Here is a 20563-nt window from a genome sequence, read left to right as displayed (position 1 = left end):
CTCTCTCTGCCCCTGCTGAGGTTACAGAGCAGTCTGAGTTGAAAAACTTTTAATAGCAAAGAGAGAAAATATTACAATAGTTGAATACTATAAAAATTGCCACCCAGCCACCTCACACTCAGTGTCAGGTATTTGCTGCGTCGTTTAATAGAAATGTAAGCTGTAGCAGATGATAAAAAACGTAGAGAATTACTGATTTGTTTGTTCTTCACAGTAGCCTTCGCTATCTGTACAGATACAGAGCAGTCTGTAACCTCCTTCTGTTAGTATGAATGCTTTTACGGGCAGTTATACCCATCTGCTTTCTCAAATAGTTACTTTACCTGTAACCTGATAGTCTTCTTTTTAAAACAGCTTCAGGCTCTCCTTCAGATATGGCCCAAGCTGCTGCCTAGAGAAGCATTAGAATTGTTGGATTTCAATTATCCAGACCAGTACGTCAGAGAATATGCCGTGGGTTGTTTAAAGCAAATGAGGTCAGTATATTGTATTACTTCAGCATGCAAGCATATCTGGGGTGAAAAACTGCTTTCTGTTTGTTTGTAGGAGAAGAAGAACCTGAAGAGTAAAGATTCTAACACACTGCCTGCCATGGATAGATGGCCAAATAAAGCAGTCTAATTTCTAGATAAGCACATTGGCAGCCCGATAAAACCTTACTTTGACATCTTGTATTCGGTGATGATTATTTTCCATGTTGCTGAGAGAACACCAGTGTGCCTTTGTCCTAGAGAGGGTTGTGTGTTCACCTCTTTCTTGGACAAAGGGAGAGCCAGATAGTGTGAGAACCTTTTAATAACAAAGAGAGAAAATATTACAATAGTTGAATACTATAAAAATTGCCACCCAGCCACCTCACACTCAGTGTCAGGTATTTGCTGCGTCATTTAATAGAAATGTAAGCTGTAGCATATGATAAAAAAACGTAGAGAATTACTGATTTGTTTGTTCTTCACAGTAGCCTTCGCTATCTGTAGTTCTTCCTTTATCGCATATAATTTTGCTTTTCTCTGTAACCTAGGGCAAGAGTTGTACAACATTACCATTTGCAACTTTACTGCATATTTCCTGTCCTTGAATTCTGAATTCTCGGTGGTGAATAGTTTAAAGATTAATTTTTTTAATGGTCAAGGCTAGACTTTTGGGGTTTAAAAAAAAAAAAAAAGAATATTTTGACTTCTTTCAAATGCAAACAAGCAATTTAGCTGCTGGGCTATCCTAATAAGACTGAATTGTTACAGCTGGACTTAGTTCCAGAATTCTTCGTTGTGGCTCTGAAGCAAAACTGTATTCAGTTGGGTATCAGAAATCAATTTTCAGCTTCTTTAAAAAGTCTGATGAAGGCAGCTGGTAAAAACTGTAACCTAAAGGTGATCCTATTAGCTGAATTCTAAAAAAAAAAGGCAAAAGTAAATACAATACAGCATAACTGAAAGCTTTTACCAAGTTACTGAAGTTTTTCAGAGTAAGATGGGGAGAATGGAAGAATTCGGTATTTGCATCTCTGAAATCTTCAAGTGACAGAAAGAAGGATTTCTACTCTTCTCCTTCCGTCTTTGGACGGAATTTGAATTCTGCAGCCTTTAATAAGAGAAAAGATACTGAAACATAAAAAGTCACGGAATGTTCACTTTTGTTCTCAAGTAACATAATTGTCAAGTGTGAGAGGGTTTTTTGGGGAGTGGAATACAGGATTTTATAGAAAGTTACTGGTATTATGTCAGAATTTTACTTGAAGTAGTTAATTAGCGTAGAGGCTTTTCAAAATATGTTTCTGGCTAAATACTTAAATTTTCAGTTCTGAAGTAGGAGTAACTTGGGCACTCTTTGGTTTCTCAAAGATGATGTACTTTTCCTTATCCTGCAAAAACCTTTATGTTGTTGGTATGATTTAAAAAAAAAACAAAAACAAAACCAGAAACAAACCCACCAAAAACCACAACACAAAACAGACCCCAAACAAAAACATGTTGGCTAAATTGATCAATTTGTAGGTATATCTTGATAAATTAACAACTATTAACTGACAGATAGTAACTTTTAAAGGCATTAATTGAATTGCTTTCAATGAAATGAATACTCTTCTCCCCCTTCTTTGTAAGCTGAGTGACTTTGGTAGGTATATGCAGTTATTTGCTGTTCTTGGCCGTGCCCACTACAGCTAACTGCTAGGTATGTGGTTCCAGAGGTCCAGCTCCTCAGTCAGAGGTTGAGTGGTCAAAGGGAGCCAAAGTCCAGTATGAAATAATTAATCTACCAGACACTTAACCTAGCACCCAGGCTGAGATCTTGATCTTGTAAAAGCCCATGACAGAACACCAGTTTTTTACTTACAAGTTTGAGGGCCTTAAAGACCTCTTACCTTTCTGTTAGAGGTATAACTTACTGATGAATTGATCAATCTAGCAGTTGCACTAAGTTTTGTATTACTGTCCTTCTCCATGCAACTGAAAAACTGGGGGATACTTGCTATTGAAACAAATTGGTTTTGTCATATGCATCTGAATTTCTGAAATATTATTAATCTAATTACTGTGTTACTAACTGCTTTTATGTACATCATTCCAGTGATGAAGAGCTCTCTCAGTATCTTCTTCAACTTGTGCAAGTCCTGAAATACGAACCTTTTCTTGATTGTGCGCTCTCCAGATTTCTATTAGAGAGAGCACTTGCTAACAGGCGAATAGGACAGATGTTGTTTTGGCATCTAAGGTAGGAGTTTCTCCCTTACGTCTTTCTGAAACTATTGAGCCTGATTTGACTTTCAAGTATGATTTCTGGTGTTTTTTTCTAAATGAACCATTCTTGTAGTTCCCTACAAGTCCTCTTGATTGTTTTTTTACCTTTGGCATTTATAGATCAGAGCAAGCCTATAACTGAAAATATATTACAGTGGTTTGTAATCTACTGTTTGATAAAAGTATTCCAAACTGCATTCAGCTCTGTCTGAAAGTTAGGTTTGTATATAACCTTAGTGTTTGTTTTGGCTGTGGGTGCAGTAAAAATGCAATATTTATACCTCACAGTTGGGAAAAATTTATATTATTGTCGAGAATCTAACAGAAAATAAAAGCAGTTCTATGTGTCATTGCTACTTTTGATGACTAGTTCCATGAATGGCAGAAACTTTGCAGAATGGACTTTAAGTTGATTCTGTCTTCAAAGTACAATTTATTTTAATACTTCTAAATTAAAAGGGCAAATACTACATGAATATGTTTTGGTGGATAATTGGATCTGGTATAAGGTTCAGTGGTTTGTTTCAAAGTGTTCCCCCTCAGGCAAATTTGGGCTTTTTCCTTACAAAGATTTGAGAACACATGGTTTAATGTCAACCCTGACTGTCAGTGTCATCTGCTGTGACTTATGAGTACCACTTTCTTGAATAAAAGGGGTTCCTGAAACAAATATCCAGTCTGTCCCTCCTAACATTACTGCCTCCAGAGCAGCCCTAGACCTTGAAAACAAGTGTCATGCGTTGAAACCAGCCAGTCCTCATAGTCTTTGGTACATAAGTATTCTGTTATTTCTTAATAAATTCGTGGTTTTGTTTTATCTACATGACCATGAGGTATTTTGGTGCTTGGGTGTGGGTTTTTTTTAATTATTATTATTATTTTTATGACTTGAAGAATGCTAATCTGTAAATGCTGTGATCTGATGAGAAGCTTTTCTTCTTACAGGTCAGAGGTTCACATACCTGCTGTTTCAGTACAGTTCGGTTTGATACTTGAAGCTTACTGCCGAGGAAGCGTTGCTCACATGAAAGTGCTTGCTAAACAGGTATAGATTTCCCTTCTCCGTTAAATCTTGACTTATCCTAGCTTGTAACTCAGATACTTATTCCATTGCTCCTGTGGGGCATATTGGTTACCGTGACAAAGTCCATCTGTTGGAAAGAGAAGGAGGCATGGGAGAGACAGAGAAATAAAAGGGCTAAATGGATGGATGATGGAGCAGTCCTCCCTGGCACAGAAAGCAGCTAGCGCTGTGGGGCCTCAGAGGTCGGGAGCTGTTTTTATAGTGTTCCAACATATGTGAGGTACTTTTGGCAGTATGCACGTATTTTGGATAGAACAGTAGACTGTCTGGATTATTAACTGAAGGAGGGTTTCTGTGCACTTGAAACGTGTGACCTTTTTTCCCTGGGAAAGGTAGCTTGTTCAATAGAAACTATTACATTTCTAGCTAAACTTTATTTAGATGGCTGCAGGACAACTTCCTGCAGCTTTCGCTTTTGTTAAAAGGTGATGCAAAAATCCCTGAAGTTGTAGCGTAATGTAGTACTCCCTGGAAACAGAGGTGTTGAAGTAAAACCAAATACTCATTTTAGTGTAAATATAGATATGCCATTTACCAAAGAAAAAAGGGATACATGTTTGCTTTTAAATACCCTAATAAGTGTGAGATGTTTGCTTTTAAGTACACCAGTAAGGGTATCAGTAGATCATTAAGAAACATTCACAAGTCATGCTTGAAGTTTCTAATGCATTTTTAGCAAGTTAGTTTAGCTTGCAACCATAAAAATCTTTGAAGAATGATCTCTCTCTGGAATGAATGTATTTGCTCTGTCAGGCCACAAAGACTAATTCAGTAGATACTTGGCTGATGAGTGTTACTTCTAACCGTTTTGGTACTGCCTGCATTGAAGCTATGCTTGGAGAGGTATACGGAACAGGAATGTACTGTAGTGCTCTTTATTACTGCAGTTCGCAGGACACTGAAAAGACCATCTCTTACACATGTGTGCTTGTTAGTATTGTCAAAATCATAAAAATATTAGGTGATGAAATGCTTTAAGCAATAGACCTAAGGTCAGTAAAGTTTTTGTGCACTTCACAGGAAACAAATGTCAGTACAATCAAAGAAGGGGCAAAAAAATTCCCAACTGTGCAAACACGGAAGAAATTCAAAGTAGAAATACTTCAAAAAGTTCCTGTTTGTACAGCACAGGTTCCATTTTGTTCCCTTGTCACTGGTGTTTGTACAGCTCCTAGAATAGTGGAAAAGCAGGGCGCTTTTGGTTTTGACAGATGGCTGACCTGGCAGGTCTCCATTGCCTCGGTTTTATAATCAAACTGCATACAATTTCCACAGCATCCTGCCTGGCAGGGTTCAGTCTGTCTGTAGCAGCGGTAAGTTTTGACTCAGCACCTTGTAAGTTAGACTGAGGCTTCCTTGTATAGAAATCAACTTTTGTAATTACTAAGTTCATGCTGTTTGCTAGAGAATGTGTACTACTGAGCATGTTAACTGTGGCCAGCGCAAATACAGCTGATGGTTACAACAACTTTTATATTCAGCTAACAAGTTTCTTGGATGTACATGCAATGTAGAAATTTGTTGTATGTGCTATCTAGGTTTGTTACTGAAGGGCTTTTCTCCATTGGTGTTACCTACATTTACATCACTAGTTTACTTACTTTCTCAGTAGAAAACTTTCCAAAACAGAAGGGGAAAGAAGGGTTAAACACAACTGTATTGATTGCAAATAATTGCCTTACCTTTTTACACATTTTTAAGGTAACGTATTGGTAATAATATTGCTTAGATGAGATACTATGATTTGGAACACCTTAATTGATTAGAGTGTTTACCTCATGCCTAACTTCATCAGGATTAAACATTTAAGACTCTGCTTTGTAAAAGTGTGTGTAGTTACGTGTGTCAAAGTTGTGTGCAAGTAGTCATATGGCCGTATCGTATTGTGTGCAACTAATTGAATGTGTACAATGAAGTATCTGCATCCAGAGCTCATCTCAAGTAATGTTTGATTTTTATTAGAAGTATGAAGCACTCAATATTTCTTATGACTTCAGTATGGATAGAGGCACCTATGTTATATCCTTTGTTGAATCAGTGGATGAAAATTGTATTTTGAAGAAGAAATTTGCATAAATGTATCATACATAAAAATATATTAGTAAATTTTTTTTTAAATGTTAAATCATGCTTTAAAAAGTGACTTGCAGCTTAGGAGCTTTCATCCCATCCATGTGTTTGTTACTCATGAAAATGGAATTTCTGGTATATGAGTGACTTAGAAAAGGCTATTCTCATATTTCTTCTGGAATGCCACCTTAATTGCCATCTATTATTTCCCTTTCTAAAAAATGGTAGAATTATTTAATACTTTGTTTTGTTTTGAAATGGGGTTCTGCATTGTATTATGTGTAAAATTGGAGCAATGTCTTTTAAAGATAATCTCTTTCAGGTGGAAGCCCTTAATAAAATGAAGACTTTAAATAGTCTAATTAAGCTGAATGCCATGAAGCAAAGCAAAGCAAAAGGAAAAGATGCAATGCACACGTGTTTGAAACAAAATGCTTACCGAGAAGCACTTTCTGACCTCCAGTCTCCTCTGAATCCTTCTGTTATACTTTCAGAACTACAGTAAGTTAAGAATGAGCGAACAACATTTCACTGTAGCTTTTGCATGGAAACAGTAAAGCAGAAACACATACGTGCTTTAACTTCCTTTGGCTGTATTGTTAGCCGATACGCTGTTAGAGGGAACTTTTTCTGTAGTGAGAGAAGGTCTGTTGGGAATCTTCCTAAGGTTGAGATACCAGTTAAGTTTTTATCAGTTAAGATTTTTGTGATCCAGTATGGAACTTAATACTCTATCTTAGTCAATGCATTACCATAGCTAAATATATTTAAATAGAAGCCTAAAAGTGAATTAGACCACAGTCCTGGCTTCTGTTTATAACAATAAGCAAAAAAGCCGTTAAAACTTTCAACAGCACTTAAACATAAAGTCTAAAAATTGATGGGAAAGGATATAAAGAAAACGATTTTCTCTGAAAATTCGGGCGCTTAATTTGAGCATTAGAGTTGTGTATGCCAGTCACAGTATCTAGTACATTCCATCTGTAACAGATATGTTCACAATGTGGTAAGTCCTCATAGCATGGAAAGCAGAATGAAGAGATAACATTTAAGTACTTCCAAACTGGAAGTCTGTGTGTTCCGTTGTGTTCTGAACAATGTTTAAACCCTTTCAGTTGAACTATTCTTATTTGACTAAAACTTTTGTTGTGTTTTCTTCTAGTGTTGACAAGTGTAGATATATGGATTCTAAAATGAAGCCTCTATGGATAGTATACAACAATAAAATGTTTGGAGGAGATCTTGTAGGGATCATCTTTAAAAATGGTGATGGTAAGCAGTGTTGAAAATTGTACTTTTTTTCCTTTTCCTTCTTCATTCCCACACTTGCACTTAAGCTGTGTTGCTCTGTATTGCCATAATATAAACGTGGTTTACTCTAACATTCAGGAAGCAAATTAAGCATCTTCTTCTGACTGGGTTTCAAAGTATAGTTGTTATCAGTCATGGTATAATTACGGTTAATCCCACTTTAACCTTTAGGCCTGATGAGTATTTTTAGATACCTGTTTCTGAAGGCCTTACAAACATTAGAAAGTTTGTCTACAACACACTGAGAAATTGAAATAGCAGTTCCAACTTGTCGTTACAGATCTCCGACAGGACATGTTGACGCTCCAGATTTTGCGTTTGATGGACATACTTTGGAAAGAAGCTGGCCTGGATCTCCGGTAAGGATCTCTTAAGGGCTAGTTTATTTGGATGGAGAGTCTACTTTTAGCAGTCAGGCTTTCCTGTTCTTTAAATGCCTTCCCTACTGCCTCCCTTCTAAACATCTGTATCGATGCACAAAGGTTTCAATTGTCATACCCAAGGTGAACAGGCTATAGAAGCAGTTACCTTAACTAATTAGATGGCTTCTCTTACCATTTCATTCCCTAGGTGACCCACATTACAAAAGAATTTAGCCATGAAAATAAATAATGGGAGAAGTGAAACTTTGGGATTTTTCTTATTAACAAGTGGAATATTTTTCCTGGTGCACCATATCTCTTGGTGTTTATTTAAGTTGCCATGCTGATTATAAATTACACTGTTCTCTTACATACAACTGAAAACAGTTCACTCTTTTCATCCCTTGAAAATCACCTGGATAAAAAGCATTGTATGAGGTCAGAAAACAATTCTTAAGGGTCCAGCAAGAAAGTTTTGTGCCTCCTGTTTGTTTGTGTCTATGACCTTTCCAAATGGAGGTTTTTTTCATAAACTCCTCATGTAACAAACTTGGGTATTAACAGTCACTGATTTTCCAGGCATATGCAAAAATGGGGACTTAGCAATTATGGGAACTGCAACTCTTAAGTTCTAATACACATGTGCAAGTGAGGTACAAACGCAGAATACAGATCTGCTGGCTGAAAGTTAGCTGCTGAGGATTGCATCTGGAATACACCTCGAGATTCTCTAATAGGTAGAGCTAATTGGCAGAACCCAGTCTAGAAACTAGTCAGCTTTAAGCATGGGTAATTTGGGGGCAAGGAAGTAGGAGGCTTGAGATTCTTTATAATAGAATTTTACTGTCTGGTTGAGAATTACCAGAGTTGTGGAATGCACAAATACAGGTTCTTCTTTTTACCATTTTCTTACTAACTTCTTTTGGTCTTATTTATTAAGTGTATGGTTTGTGCTGCTGTGGCCACAAATGAAAGTATTACTGTCTGAATAATTTTTTTACTTGTGATCTATTTCCTACAAAATTTAACAGAGGAATGTCTGTCTTGTGTTAATTACATAACAGGCTCGTGAAGATGAGGGTTTTGGAGAGGAGAAGTTAGTTGCATGTGCTTTTCTTCTAGGAGTGCTGCTGCACAAAGAAAATGATGATGGTGATGATGGTTGGGAACAGTCACTATGGATTTACCAAGGGTAAACCATGACCAACTAATGCAGTTGCCTTCTTTGAGGGAGGGAATTAAGAGTAGTGGATGTCCTTACCTTGACTTTAGCAAGGTTTTTGCATCTGACTCCCATAATATTCTTGCCTCTTGAGTTAGGATGTTAGTCTGGATGGGTGGACAACTACATACCCTGCCTGGAGGCTGATGACAAGTGAATTATCATTGGAGTCTATACAGGAATTTTTATGTTATTGGCCTTGTCAGTATCCTGCGGTGAACAACTTGTATTATTTAAGTGTGTATGTAAGAAAAAGTACTTGGACCTGTTTCATGCTTACCACCTGCTAATCTCAGCTACTGGATGTTTTCAGTTGTATTTTTGAATCATCATAAATAGTGGAGAGTCATTCAAGAGTAAGACAAGATTATACAGTAAGGTGAGGTTGACAGGAGGTGTGATATAGTTAGAATCACTACTATATTGGGGGGAAAAAAGTTGCAGCTTCTTTAAAATTTCACTTTTCAATGCCATTTCATTGAATTAGTTCTAACCCAGACATTATAAGTCAGTGGAGAAAAAGCGTAGTGTCCTAGTGCATTTGTACTAAAGAGGTTTTTATGGTATTGAACTTGCCATATTTCATGCTAAAGCTTCTGTTTCTGCTTCCTTTGGGCAGGTTTTTTGAGGTTGTAAACTTAGAGCAGAAATGAAAACTCATAAGTTAAGTACCCTGTTAGGGCAGAAGTACTCCATTTGAGAAGAATCTTCTCATTTGCTCTGCTGCTTCTGCAAAGCCACTTCTCTCAAAATCAAGTAATAAGCCTTTCCAAGATACCATGAGTACAGGAATTTCCAGCATTTGGAAAACTTGTTTCAGAATGATGAAGAGGGATACGGGATTTTCAAATCTCTAGGGCGATTATCTCCTCCCATGTAAGCTAGTCACTTTTTAATCGGTTGCGTAAATAGCAATAAACTCAACTATTTTTTGTAGTAGCCACTTTCTCTTCCTGCTGTGAGCAATCCTCTTACTGCTGTAATCATCGAGACTTACAGTCATTATGAACGTCTTCAACGTACATTCTGAAGTCCCACTTTGCATTCTTTTCTTGATAAAACACTACTTGGATGTCAGAAAACATCTTTCAGACCAGAAATGTCTCTGTATCTTCCAAAGTCTTTTGCAAAGCAGCTTTCTTACCTTCACATGCTTGCTAAGATAAGCATGACTTCTTTGTCTAGAAGTCATACAGAGTCACAGAATCACTGGGTTGGAAGGGGCCTTTTAAGGCCATCTAGTCCAACCCCCTGCAGTGAGCAGGGACACCATCAACGAGATCAGGTTGCTCAGAGCCCCGTCCAACCTGACCGTGGATGTTGCCAGGGATTGGGGCATCTACCATCTCTCTCGGCAACCTGTGCCAGTGCTTCACCACCCTCATTGTGACAAAGTTGTTCCTTATACCTAGTCTACTAGTTCAAAACCATTACACCTTGTCCTGTTGCTACAGGCCCTGCTAAAAGGTCTGTCCCTATCTTTCTTATAAGCTCCCATTAAGCTGCAATAAGGTCTCCCCCTGGAGCCTCCTCCTCTCCAGGCTGAACAACCCTAACTCTCTCAGCCTGTCCTCACAGCAGAGGTGTTCCATCCCTCTGAGCATTTTTGTCACCTCCTCTGGGCTGACTCCCAGCAGCTCCATGTCTTTCCTGTGCTGAGGGCTCCAGACTACCCTCTAGTACATGGGAAACTTTTCCAGCCAAATCTATGCACCAGTTTTAGTTAATACAATTCTCAAATTCTAATTTCTTTTTAGGAAAATGGTTCTAAAGGAGATACTGGGTTTCACACAATTATAAACCATTTGGAGACCATAAATTCCATTTTGTATGCCTGTGAAAGAGCTGTAATCCTTTATGTTTAAGTGTTGTTTATAAGGCTAGAAGTACTTTAAATATGACTTGAAATACTTCATTTAGATTCTTTGAGCTCATTTCAAATTTTTTGTGGTTCAAGCATAATAGTGGGAGCTTCATAAGGCACATAACACCAGCCCACACAGATAAGTAAAATTATAAACTTGTTACTTATGCTGCTTATGGAAAGATTCCTGGGACTGAATTATGGGATAAGGTAGGAATGTGAATAATAAATTGTTTCTGGAAGTGTATGTTTGCGATGAGGTGGCTGAATGTGTGTTAAGTTGAACACTGATGTGAGGAAACGTTAGATAATTTATGTCATTATAAATAGACTGTGAGGAGACTGATGCAGCATTTAGGGGCAAGGACAGCCTGTGGCAGCTGTGGAATCCCAGATGAGGCATCTTTTGGTTGCTGCCTTCCCAGAAGCATTGTTTGTGGTTCCAGCCTGGGCCACACACCATGCCTAGCAAACAGGAATAGTGATTAGGAGTCATCAAATATGCTTTTCCTGACTAAGGCATTTTTTTAAACTCAACAAAGGAAAACCAAAAAGTGTCTCTGTCCAAAATTTTTCTTAAAACTCTGGGAAGAAAAAAAAAAGTAGAAAGGGGAAGTGCGTAGTGAGAATTGAAGCTCTGTTATTGGCCTCTTGAATTTATTTACTTAACTGGGAACATCTTCCTTCCATTCATCCTCTCATAGTTATGATTATAAAATAAAATTCTGGGATTGAGGCAGGGTTACAATTCTATGTCTATCAAAGAGAGATTAACCAGGCAGTTGCCAAGGGAAGGCTCTGAAATGGCCTTAACTGAAAACAGAATTGAACAAAACAGCACTCCAAATTCCTGGAGCATGAGGACACAGCTAAGAGGGTAAGACTTTGTGATCTCCATGTTTACCGTGTACATGCCTCTCAAGAAGAGGTAACTCAAAATCTATGAATTAACAGCAGTGGTAATGAGTTCTGTTGCCTTGTTCATGAGTCAGGACTTGTTGGCTTGGTTCTTTTTGCTTGTGTAAGAGGCATGGTGTCAGGCAAAAAAGTAGCATCAAATAGATCTGCTTTCCTGAAAAATGTAACTTCATATGTGCGTACGAATGAGTGGAGTCTTTTCTTCTTGCCTTGTGTCATCCACGAGGCTTTAGTTTCCCTGAAGCTGTTGCTTCCCTTCTTCCTTCTGTGGTTGCACAATGGATTTTGTGCTTTTCAACTTTTTTCCAGTACAGAAAGTCTGGTAACTCTAGTCAAGTAAAAAAAGCAGGCCTTCTCACTTGTTTCACCAGTGTGAGAGCAGAAGCACTTGCTGTTTGGCTCTGTCTTCCAATCAATAATATCTTGCCACAAGCAATTTGTACAGCTTCTATGAAGCATGGATCAGACGGCAGCCAATATGCTGCCATCGAGGAGTTTGGGATAGGATCAGTTTCCTTATAACTGCACTGCAATCTGCAGTCAGTTATTTAGTAGTAATTTAAAATGAAATCTCAGTCTGTGTCTAAAGCAAGCACGATATTGCCAGTGGGATTTCTCAGCTCTGGAGAGGAACACCAGATATATATTGGTTTTGAGATCTCTAAAGCTGAAGGAGGAGAAAGGTTTGTTTGTTTAACTGTCAGCTAATTTGTTTCATGGGTAAACTGGCCTCTTTCACACCTGGTGTGTTTTGTTGTCTAGGTTCCTGTGTGTGCATTCTGACTAAATACCAGAACAAGACCAGGGTTTGTATCAGAAAAGGAACTATGTGTATGAGGGAGGATGCCAGCACTGTACTCCCAAGGCCCTTCGTCCTGGGCTATTGCTGGATGGACTGGGGAGTGCATCACTGACTAAAACTTGAGATGCAAATTGCATCTGCTTCTCACTACAGACCCAACCGTTAGACAGCAAAGACCATCACCCAGACGAACACTGCTCTGTTGTTTAGAGAAGTCTGGCTGAGAGTCAGTTTACCTTAGATGTCAGTCAGTCAAATACCAGAGAGAAATGAGAAAACCAAAAAAGCATATTCTTTAGTTAATCCCCATACCTATTCATTTATAAGACAAACTATTACCTGAAAATTGAGCGGGAAATAATTGGCCTAAGACATTAGTGAGCATGTGCAGCCAGACTTCCTTGGTTCTTTCTGTAGTTTATCTCTACTTGTTTCTTGTACTTCAAATATGGGCAATTATGGAACAAACTTATTAAGTTAAATGGTATTTGTATTGAAGTTGCTTCTGCAGAGTGACAAAATAAGACTTCCAGAGGTTCAAACCCCCTCAAAAGTTACAACTCTTTGAGTTATTTTGCTTTTTAAAAAGTCTGAAGTCATGTGTATGGACATACTCGTAGTAGATGACATAACTTTCTGTCATTTCTGTGAGAAATGTTTAAATATTACAAATACATGTCACAGCAGAGGAGCATAACACCTGTCTTCCCAAGCATGCTGTGGAGTCTGCAGTGTTGTATCTCTTAGAGTAATCCTTGCATCAGAAAGTATTTCTGCTGCTTTACCTATATTACAGCATTGAAATTGTATTAAGGGAGAAATTAGTAAAGTAACAGCAACGGAAAATCCTAAGTTTGAGTGACCTTTGCTGTGGTAAATTGTCATAAAAGTATTGAATACTTGGTTACTTTTTGGGCAGATAGAGGGAGTTCTCCAAACTACTTCTTTATTTCATAGTCTATTTATAGTGAGTTTTCATTTTCACTTCCCTTAATGTGTGTGAAGTCTGATGTTAAGTAGCTGTGTATGAATGAAATCAGAGTTGACAAACATACTGAAAAACAGATTTGTTACAAGTCTGAAGAATGTCATTATTTTTAAACCATTGGGCCTGAAGCTACAGAGAATGTGTTGATCAGTTACCAGAACTTGATGTTTTATTTGGAAAGATACTGCTTTGGAGAATTAAACTCTTGAAATAAAGAACAGTATTAAATGGAGTGAAGAAGAAAATATTCTGTCCTGCCCAGGATTGCTCTATTGATCTGTCTGTGGTCTTCACTGGCGTTAAAAAGCAGGGAGCATATCCCGCTGACAGATGTTGAAGTCAGAAAGACCAGGATGAGATGGAAAGGGCCCAGAGGATTTGTCCCTAACTTGACTCCTGTCAAACTGTCTCTCTGACAAGGATGTTTTTTCCTCCAGTTGTAAGCACACAGTCCTCAAGGGGCTGAAGGCTTTCATCATTGCATGCTTTTGAAGGGGAAGTTGTTGGACATGTGCCCAGTTAAGCTGCAAGTAGGATGGGTTGAAATGCCATGGAAGAAGGCCAGCGTGCACTTTAACCTGGCAATATTTGGCTTACATTTGTCGTGTCGTGATAAGGATGGGCCGTGCTTCCTTGTATCATGAACGCTGGTGTTCAGTAATTATACAGATACCCTTCTCTTCATTGTGAGAACCCTCTGGTCTAGAGAGTTGGGGTTTTTAACTGGGAAATAGAATGGAAACGGGAAGAAGGTTCCAAATCTGCACAGCTGCTTTTTTGTGTGTTTTGTTTTGAAGTTGAGTGTTCTCTAAATACCCTGTTGAATCTGGTTTTCAGTTCGCTTTGTTGCCAGTAGAGGAGTCCCCAAGTATGTAATTATTACTACTTGTGCCGCTTCAGTTGGATGCTATCACTGAGGTAGAGAAACTGTTCTGTTATCTAATAGCTATTACTCCAAAAAGTTCCAATTAATTTAATCTGGAATTTTATTTGTTTTTCTTATGTGGCTTGGGATAAATAGTCTGTGTTGGTTAAGAGATGTTGTTCTGCTTTGGAGCAATCAAACTTAATATCTGTTTTACATATAAATACTGATGACAACTCTACCGCTCCACCAGCAGTGCTTTTTCTTTTTTTTATATATATATATATATATACACACACACACACACGCACACACACAGAGAGATTTTAGTATGTCCTGCAATTTTTTATACAGCTGTGTAAGTTAGTGAGTGCTGGTCTATAGCTTGTGTGCTGCAGTTAGATTTGCATGGGCATCCATTCTTTTGTACACGGATCCATGACCAGAATTGAAATAATAGTCCTGTAGCACGAGAGTAGACCCCTCCATTTGTGACGCTATGCCTTTGAAGAGTTTGCTTTAAGTTTCCATTGCATAGAGTGAGCTCCCATCGCAGCTGCCATTCTGTTCAGCATTTTAAGCATCTGGAGTGAGGAAATGTTTTGGAAAAATACACTTATCTATTTAGACATGTCTCTCCTTGATTCATCTCTCTTTGATTCATATCTCTGTGTCCTATTTTAATGCAACAATATTGTTGTAGATACTTTCACTAGTATTAGATACACTATTCACATTCACAGGCGCAGCATGTGAATGCACAGGAATGTTCTTATATATCAGGAGGGTTAAAAGACTTATTCCTGTTTTTTATTAGGTTTCTATGCTTAAAATTAGTAAGAGTTGTGTAAGATGTTACGTTTATATTTGAAAGGATTTCTAGCATTTTAAGTTGAAAGAGGAAGAACGGGGGAAAAGGGTAAGGTCCTTTTTCCCATTTACACAAATAGTTTAGTCTAGAATGAATATGAGTGTAAGGTTTGGCCAGTAAATTAACAAATGAAAACAAAGGGCTCCCTCTACGGTTTCTCCTATAAAATGACAAGTAACTGTGTTCCCTAGTGAAAGGGAAAAATCAGGGTTGCCTATAATTTCTTTTTTTACAGACATGTACGTAATAGGAAAAGTTAACATTTTAAATGCTGGTATTTTAACTTTGCAAGCAATATCTGTATGTTAACCTTTGAGAGTTTAATGCTCAAGTTAGCATGAGTATTCAGCCTGCTCAGAATGTTGGAACACTGAAGAAAGAAGTGTTCTTACTATCTTTTGTTTTTAACATAAATCTGTGTTTTGTTTCAGGATATTGCCATATGGCTGTCTAGCAACTGGAGATCACTCTGGCCTTATTGAGGCTGTTTCTAGTTCAGAAACCATTGCTGACATTCAGTTAAATAGTAGCAATGTTGCTGCTGCTGCTGCCTTCAACAAAGATGCTCTCTTAAACTGGCTGAAGGAATACAATTTAGGGTAATTTCTACAGTTACTTTCTCATCTATAGTGTAATCTGCAAAATTCCTGTAAGTTTTTGTTTCAGTATTGAGGAATGTGTGGCCTTCCTGGCCACAGTGTGTCAAATTCTGACTCAGATTGATGGTGCCCATGGAATTCAAACAACGATCCAGCTGAAATTCTGGCATTGGCAGCATTTTGACTCCATGTTGTTGTACTAGATTTGGCGAAAAAAACCAACCAACCCAAGAAAACTACATGGGTCTCGAGTCTTGATGATGTTACCTTTCATAATATTTGCATTTCTCCTATTCTCCTTAGCTACTTTTGACAGTATGTTCTCTCAAATGAGTCTAGTTTTACAGCATCCTAATGGGCTTCTGGTTTAAACAAGCAAAAATCCTTTTTGAGGTCAAGGCATGACATGAATTACCAGTAGTATGCGCCAATATTGTTTGTCTTTGTGGTTACAGAGATGACTTGGATCGAGCCATTGAAGAATTTACTCTGTCTTGTGCTGGCTACTGTGTAGCTACTTATGTGTTGGGGATTGGTGACAGACACAGTGACAACATCATGGTCAGAAAAAACGGTCAGGTAAAAATCGCTTCTGTAGGCAGAATGGTATCTCTGTTTGCAAGAATTGCCTTGAGAACTTTAACTTCTTTAGTGTCCCAGTAAAATTAAATCCGCACATTGTTAGAACTGATGTCTCTGTCTACTGAGAATTGAGGAGAGCTTCAAAGAGAGAAAATGTAAGACTAGTGGAAGAACCGACCAGTGTGTAGGCAACTGTATATCAAGGGAGGCTGTCCTATAGAACTTTTTCAGAACATCCAAAAGACCTAACGACTTTAATGGTTCAGATTCATTGAATAAAAGTAGTCTTAGGGTATCTTGCAAAAGACCATCCTTAAAAATAAATGAATTGCAGTTTTGAGCAGTGTAGTTTTCCTGAAGTTACTTTCTACAGCGCGTCTCTGCAGAAATTTTCAATATGGAACTCAGTACCAGCATAATGCTGTGACTCGTAAGTGTCAAAACCTAGGTAAACTCTTGGAAATTTATTTTCCTGTTTGTCACTTTCTATTGTAACTTGTCTGATTTTACTGAAATTATTCTGCCTGTGAAGCTAGCAAGGGTTATAACAATGAGAGTTTTGTAGACATTTACAGTATTCTTTTAAGTTTTTGCCTACTAAAAGAAAGCTGAAATGCCCTTATCTTTGATTCTGAAACAGGAGAACTATCACAGATTCCTTGTGGTTAACTGAAGTTCTCCTAGCTTTGCTCCTGACTTATGTAGGAAGCCCTTGGATATGATGATGTTGAGCCACGTGGGCTCATCACTGGGCTCGTTTTTCTGTCTGATTACCAACATGATGTCTGTTGGCAGACATCAGAAGCCTAAAGCCAAGATAATCTTTTGCACACGTGATTTGTAACAGTGGTGGCTTGTAAGAGCATGGATGTTGTCACTGACTTTAGATAAATCTTGAAACATTTTAAAACTAAATACTGCCCAAGGATTGAAACCATGGGCTGTGGAGAGTAGTGTTATAAGTTAACTGTTCTTGATACCAGCATCCTGCAGAGATATGAGAAAAGTGAAATATTTCATGGGAGAAATTAATTTTCACTTCTATTTTCTTTTTTAGCTTTTTCATATAGATTTTGGGCATATTCTTGGAAACTTCAAGTCCAAGTTTGGAATTAAAAGGGAGCGGGTACCTTTTATACTCACCTATGATTTCATTCATGTTATTCAACAAGGAAAAACAGGGAACACTGAAAAATTTGGTCGGTGAGTGTTAATTTTGATTTCTTCCTTTTGTAACTGAGATGATCTCTGGTGATAATTTCCGGCACACCAGGAACCTCTGGGTTTGGTTTGCTCATTTGTGCTTGTGTGGAAGTGTGCCAACATGCATTTACAATGCTAGCTACTTCTCTACCTGAGCTAAAATATATATACAAGTTACGTCATAGATCAGAAAGTGCAGCTCTGCAGTGGAAAGATACAGTTCCTTTTTACCTCCTCCACCAGGAGATGGCAGATGCTTCTGGGCTCATCTTTTTTTATCTTCACTGGGCACTAGGGAGGGATTCCACAGACTAGCACTGGACTTAGAAAAAGGCTCCCTGCTGCCCTTCCTGTCCATCAGTGCGCATTCAGTGTGCTAATCAACCCTGACCTTCCTTAGATGCTTAGGTCTATAGAGCCATGTGCTAGTAATCCAGCACTTTCGCATGCCTCTTCCCATCTTGGGTTGGAGAGCTCCAGTGGAACATGAAAGCATGTGATAAAGGACAACTACCCTCTGTGACCCTACCTGTTGATGTGGGTTCTTCTTGTTCCCTTCTGTGTCATTCTCACCAATTGGCAGGAGGGGCGTTCTGAATGTTTTGCTCTCTCTCTGCTCTCAGTTTTCACAGGAGGAGGAATTTATTGGCAGAGAGATGAAATTAAGTATTTAGGTATGGCTTGATAAGTCTTATCGCTACTCCTGGTAGAAGAAGCTGTATGTATGTATGTATGTGTGTCTAGGAAGAGTGGAAAACAACTGCCAGTGACCCATGTCTTTCCTGGAGAGTGAGGAAATCAACCTGTAGCTCTGTTTTTAAAACTAGGAAGTAAACACTGTTAGGTGACTGTGCTATTGCAAGAGATGTGGAATATGGAGTACTTTAGATGGCAGTAGGATTCCACTTTCACTCGAAAAATGCCTCAGAAGAGAATTTACTGTTTGGAGTATGACTTGTCATCTGTCCTGGTTTCAGCCATTTCCTGTGGAAATGTACAGATTAGATGCTGGACAGTGGCACGTTTGGGGGCATTAGGCAAGTTCTGAAGCACCTGTGTGATGGATCTCTATGCCAGCTCTGGCAGTGGGTTCAATTTTGCCCAGGTTTGCAGGATGGCATTACCTTACAGGGACAGGCTGGATTGGTAGGGACTGTTACAGAGCTTTTGTTTTTCCACTGTATGTCCACTAGATAGGATCGTCGGGGTGTTTCACCTAACAAATTCACAGGGAGATGGGACGCTGGCATTACCTTTTGGCATTTTTGCTCTTTCTGAAGAAGAATGTTCGTTTTTTTTTTTAACTTTTTGTGTTTTGTACCAACGTTTTAAGGGCTTGTTGGAGATGCATGGGATATTTTTTTGGGAATGCATTGGAGGCTCTGTAGACATCTCTGTCCTTTCTCCTACTGTATTCCTATGATACATGTGTTAGACTGGATGACAATTTTTGGAAATTGTTACATATATTGGTCAACTGTGTGAGTTCTCGTGTGTTGTCTTCATTGCATGTGCTTTGTGGTTGAACGTGAAGGTTCCGCCAGTATTGTGAAGAAGCATACTTGATTCTGCGAAAACATGGAAACCTGTTTATTACACTCTTTGCACTGATGTTAACTGCAGGGCTTCCAGAGCTAACCTCTGTCAAGGACATCCAGTATCTCAAGGTAATGTAAGATTTACAGCACAGCAGGACTTAGCATTTTTCAAGTATGTGAATTTTGATTTTAAGATAAATACATTTTAATGGTTTTCCATTTCTCTCAGGATTTCTGCATAGTTCTCAAAGCTTTCCTTTTCAGCTCTATAGAACAAGGTCTGTAGTCAGTTCTAGCAGTCAAAGGAAGCTGTGAATATATGTTCCTCTCAGCCATTCTATAATGAGTTCAGCATCCCTGCATTGTAAATGTAGTCATTTCAGGGGTGTTTTACGTCTTGGCTCATGCACAAGTGTAGACCTGCAAAGGTGAACATTATTTGCTTAATTCTTCTTTAGTTTTATCTTTAAGCCCAGAAAATACAATGGATGTATTGATCAGTGAATAATAGGTAAAAAAGTGTCAAAACAGGAAAAAACAAAATGTGGTTCGTGTTGAAAGGTGAAGGAGGCCTTAACTGTGGTTTTTAAAATTCCTAACAGTACTTGTTTTTCTGTCATCTTAGGACTCTCTCGCCTTAGGGAAGAGTGAGGAAGAAGCACTAAAACAATTTAAGCAAAAGTTTGATGAAGCGCTCCGGGAAAGTTGGACTACTAAAGTGAACTGGATGGCTCACACTGTTCGAAAAGATTACAGATCCTAGAAGATTTTTGCATTTGCACTAAGCTGGATGTTACCTTGATAAGTGTTTTTAAAGGGGACCTGTAGTTATGGACGAATGAAACATTTTAAATATGAAATAGAACAAAACAACAACAAAAAGAAATGGGCTGAAATAATTCCTGAGTCTTTTGCACTCTGCTTGTGAATGCTTGATTCCAAGACTGTCTCTACAAATAGTGAACATCCTGGATAATCTTTTTTTCTTTGCACGCTGAGAGCTACTAGGCATTTTTAAAGATTCTTTGGTACTTTATGGAGGTGTAAATATTTGTTTTTATACGTTAGGGTAATGTACTCTAACATACTCGGGAGGTTTGAAGACCTCTGACAGAACTGTTCTTTCTTTAAAGTTGGGACTTCAAATTTTTTTTATATATATCCTAATCTGGCTAAAAATGACCATATTGTGTATATTTTTCATAAGAACTCTGCCCTACTGGCACAGATGCATTAATTCTACTATAAATAGCAACCACAGTATCTTTGTACTACAGGGAGCTGCTTAATGTCCTACGCTCCTGCCGAAAGAAGAGTAGACATGCGTAAGACGAGGAGGGGCGAGACATGGTGGGGGGAGACCTTTGAAAGTGATGCAGCGTCCAGATGTTCAGGGTTGCACAGTTTTGTTCCTCTGACACAGCACACACAAAAGAAGCCCTTCAGTAAGGGGCCAATTCCAAACATCTCTGAGAATCCCTCCTGGGTAATGGTCTCCCATTCGGCCTCTGGGGCTTTGCTTTCAGCCCCTTAAGGGGCACGTTTA

General features: G+C 38.4%; 1 protein-coding gene across 1 annotated transcript in view; it reads left to right on the top strand.

Annotated features, from left to right (window-relative positions):
- The window catches only part of PIK3CB (phosphatidylinositol-4,5-bisphosphate 3-kinase, catalytic subunit beta), a 45634-nt gene that overhangs the window by 24474 nt on the left and 597 nt on the right, over window positions 1-20563 (top strand). Inside the window, exons 12-22 of the mRNA XM_010291676.1 lie at window positions 355-476; window positions 2569-2712; window positions 3684-3783; window positions 6215-6393; window positions 7055-7164; window positions 7484-7562; window positions 15527-15694; window positions 16150-16273; window positions 17334-17479; window positions 19014-19146; window positions 19643-20563. The exon at window positions 19643-20563 is cut by the window's right edge and continues 597 nt beyond it. Of these exons, the coding sequence (XP_010289978.1) occupies window positions 355-476; window positions 2569-2712; window positions 3684-3783; window positions 6215-6393; window positions 7055-7164; window positions 7484-7562; window positions 15527-15694; window positions 16150-16273; window positions 17334-17479; window positions 19014-19146; window positions 19643-19780 (1443 nt within the window). The 3' untranslated portion in view covers window positions 19781-20563. The remainder of the gene's footprint in view (window positions 1-354; window positions 477-2568; window positions 2713-3683; window positions 3784-6214; window positions 6394-7054; window positions 7165-7483; window positions 7563-15526; window positions 15695-16149; window positions 16274-17333; window positions 17480-19013; window positions 19147-19642) is intronic.

The sequence above is a fragment of the Phaethon lepturus genome, unplaced genomic scaffold (genome assembly GCF_000687285.1).
Source record: "Phaethon lepturus isolate BGI_N335 unplaced genomic scaffold, ASM68728v1 scaffold8017, whole genome shotgun sequence".
Lineage (NCBI taxonomy): Eukaryota > Metazoa > Chordata > Aves > Phaethontiformes > Phaethontidae > Phaethon > Phaethon lepturus.
The sequence above is the reverse complement of the archived record's forward strand: the minus strand, read 5'-3'. Positions and strand labels throughout refer to the sequence as shown.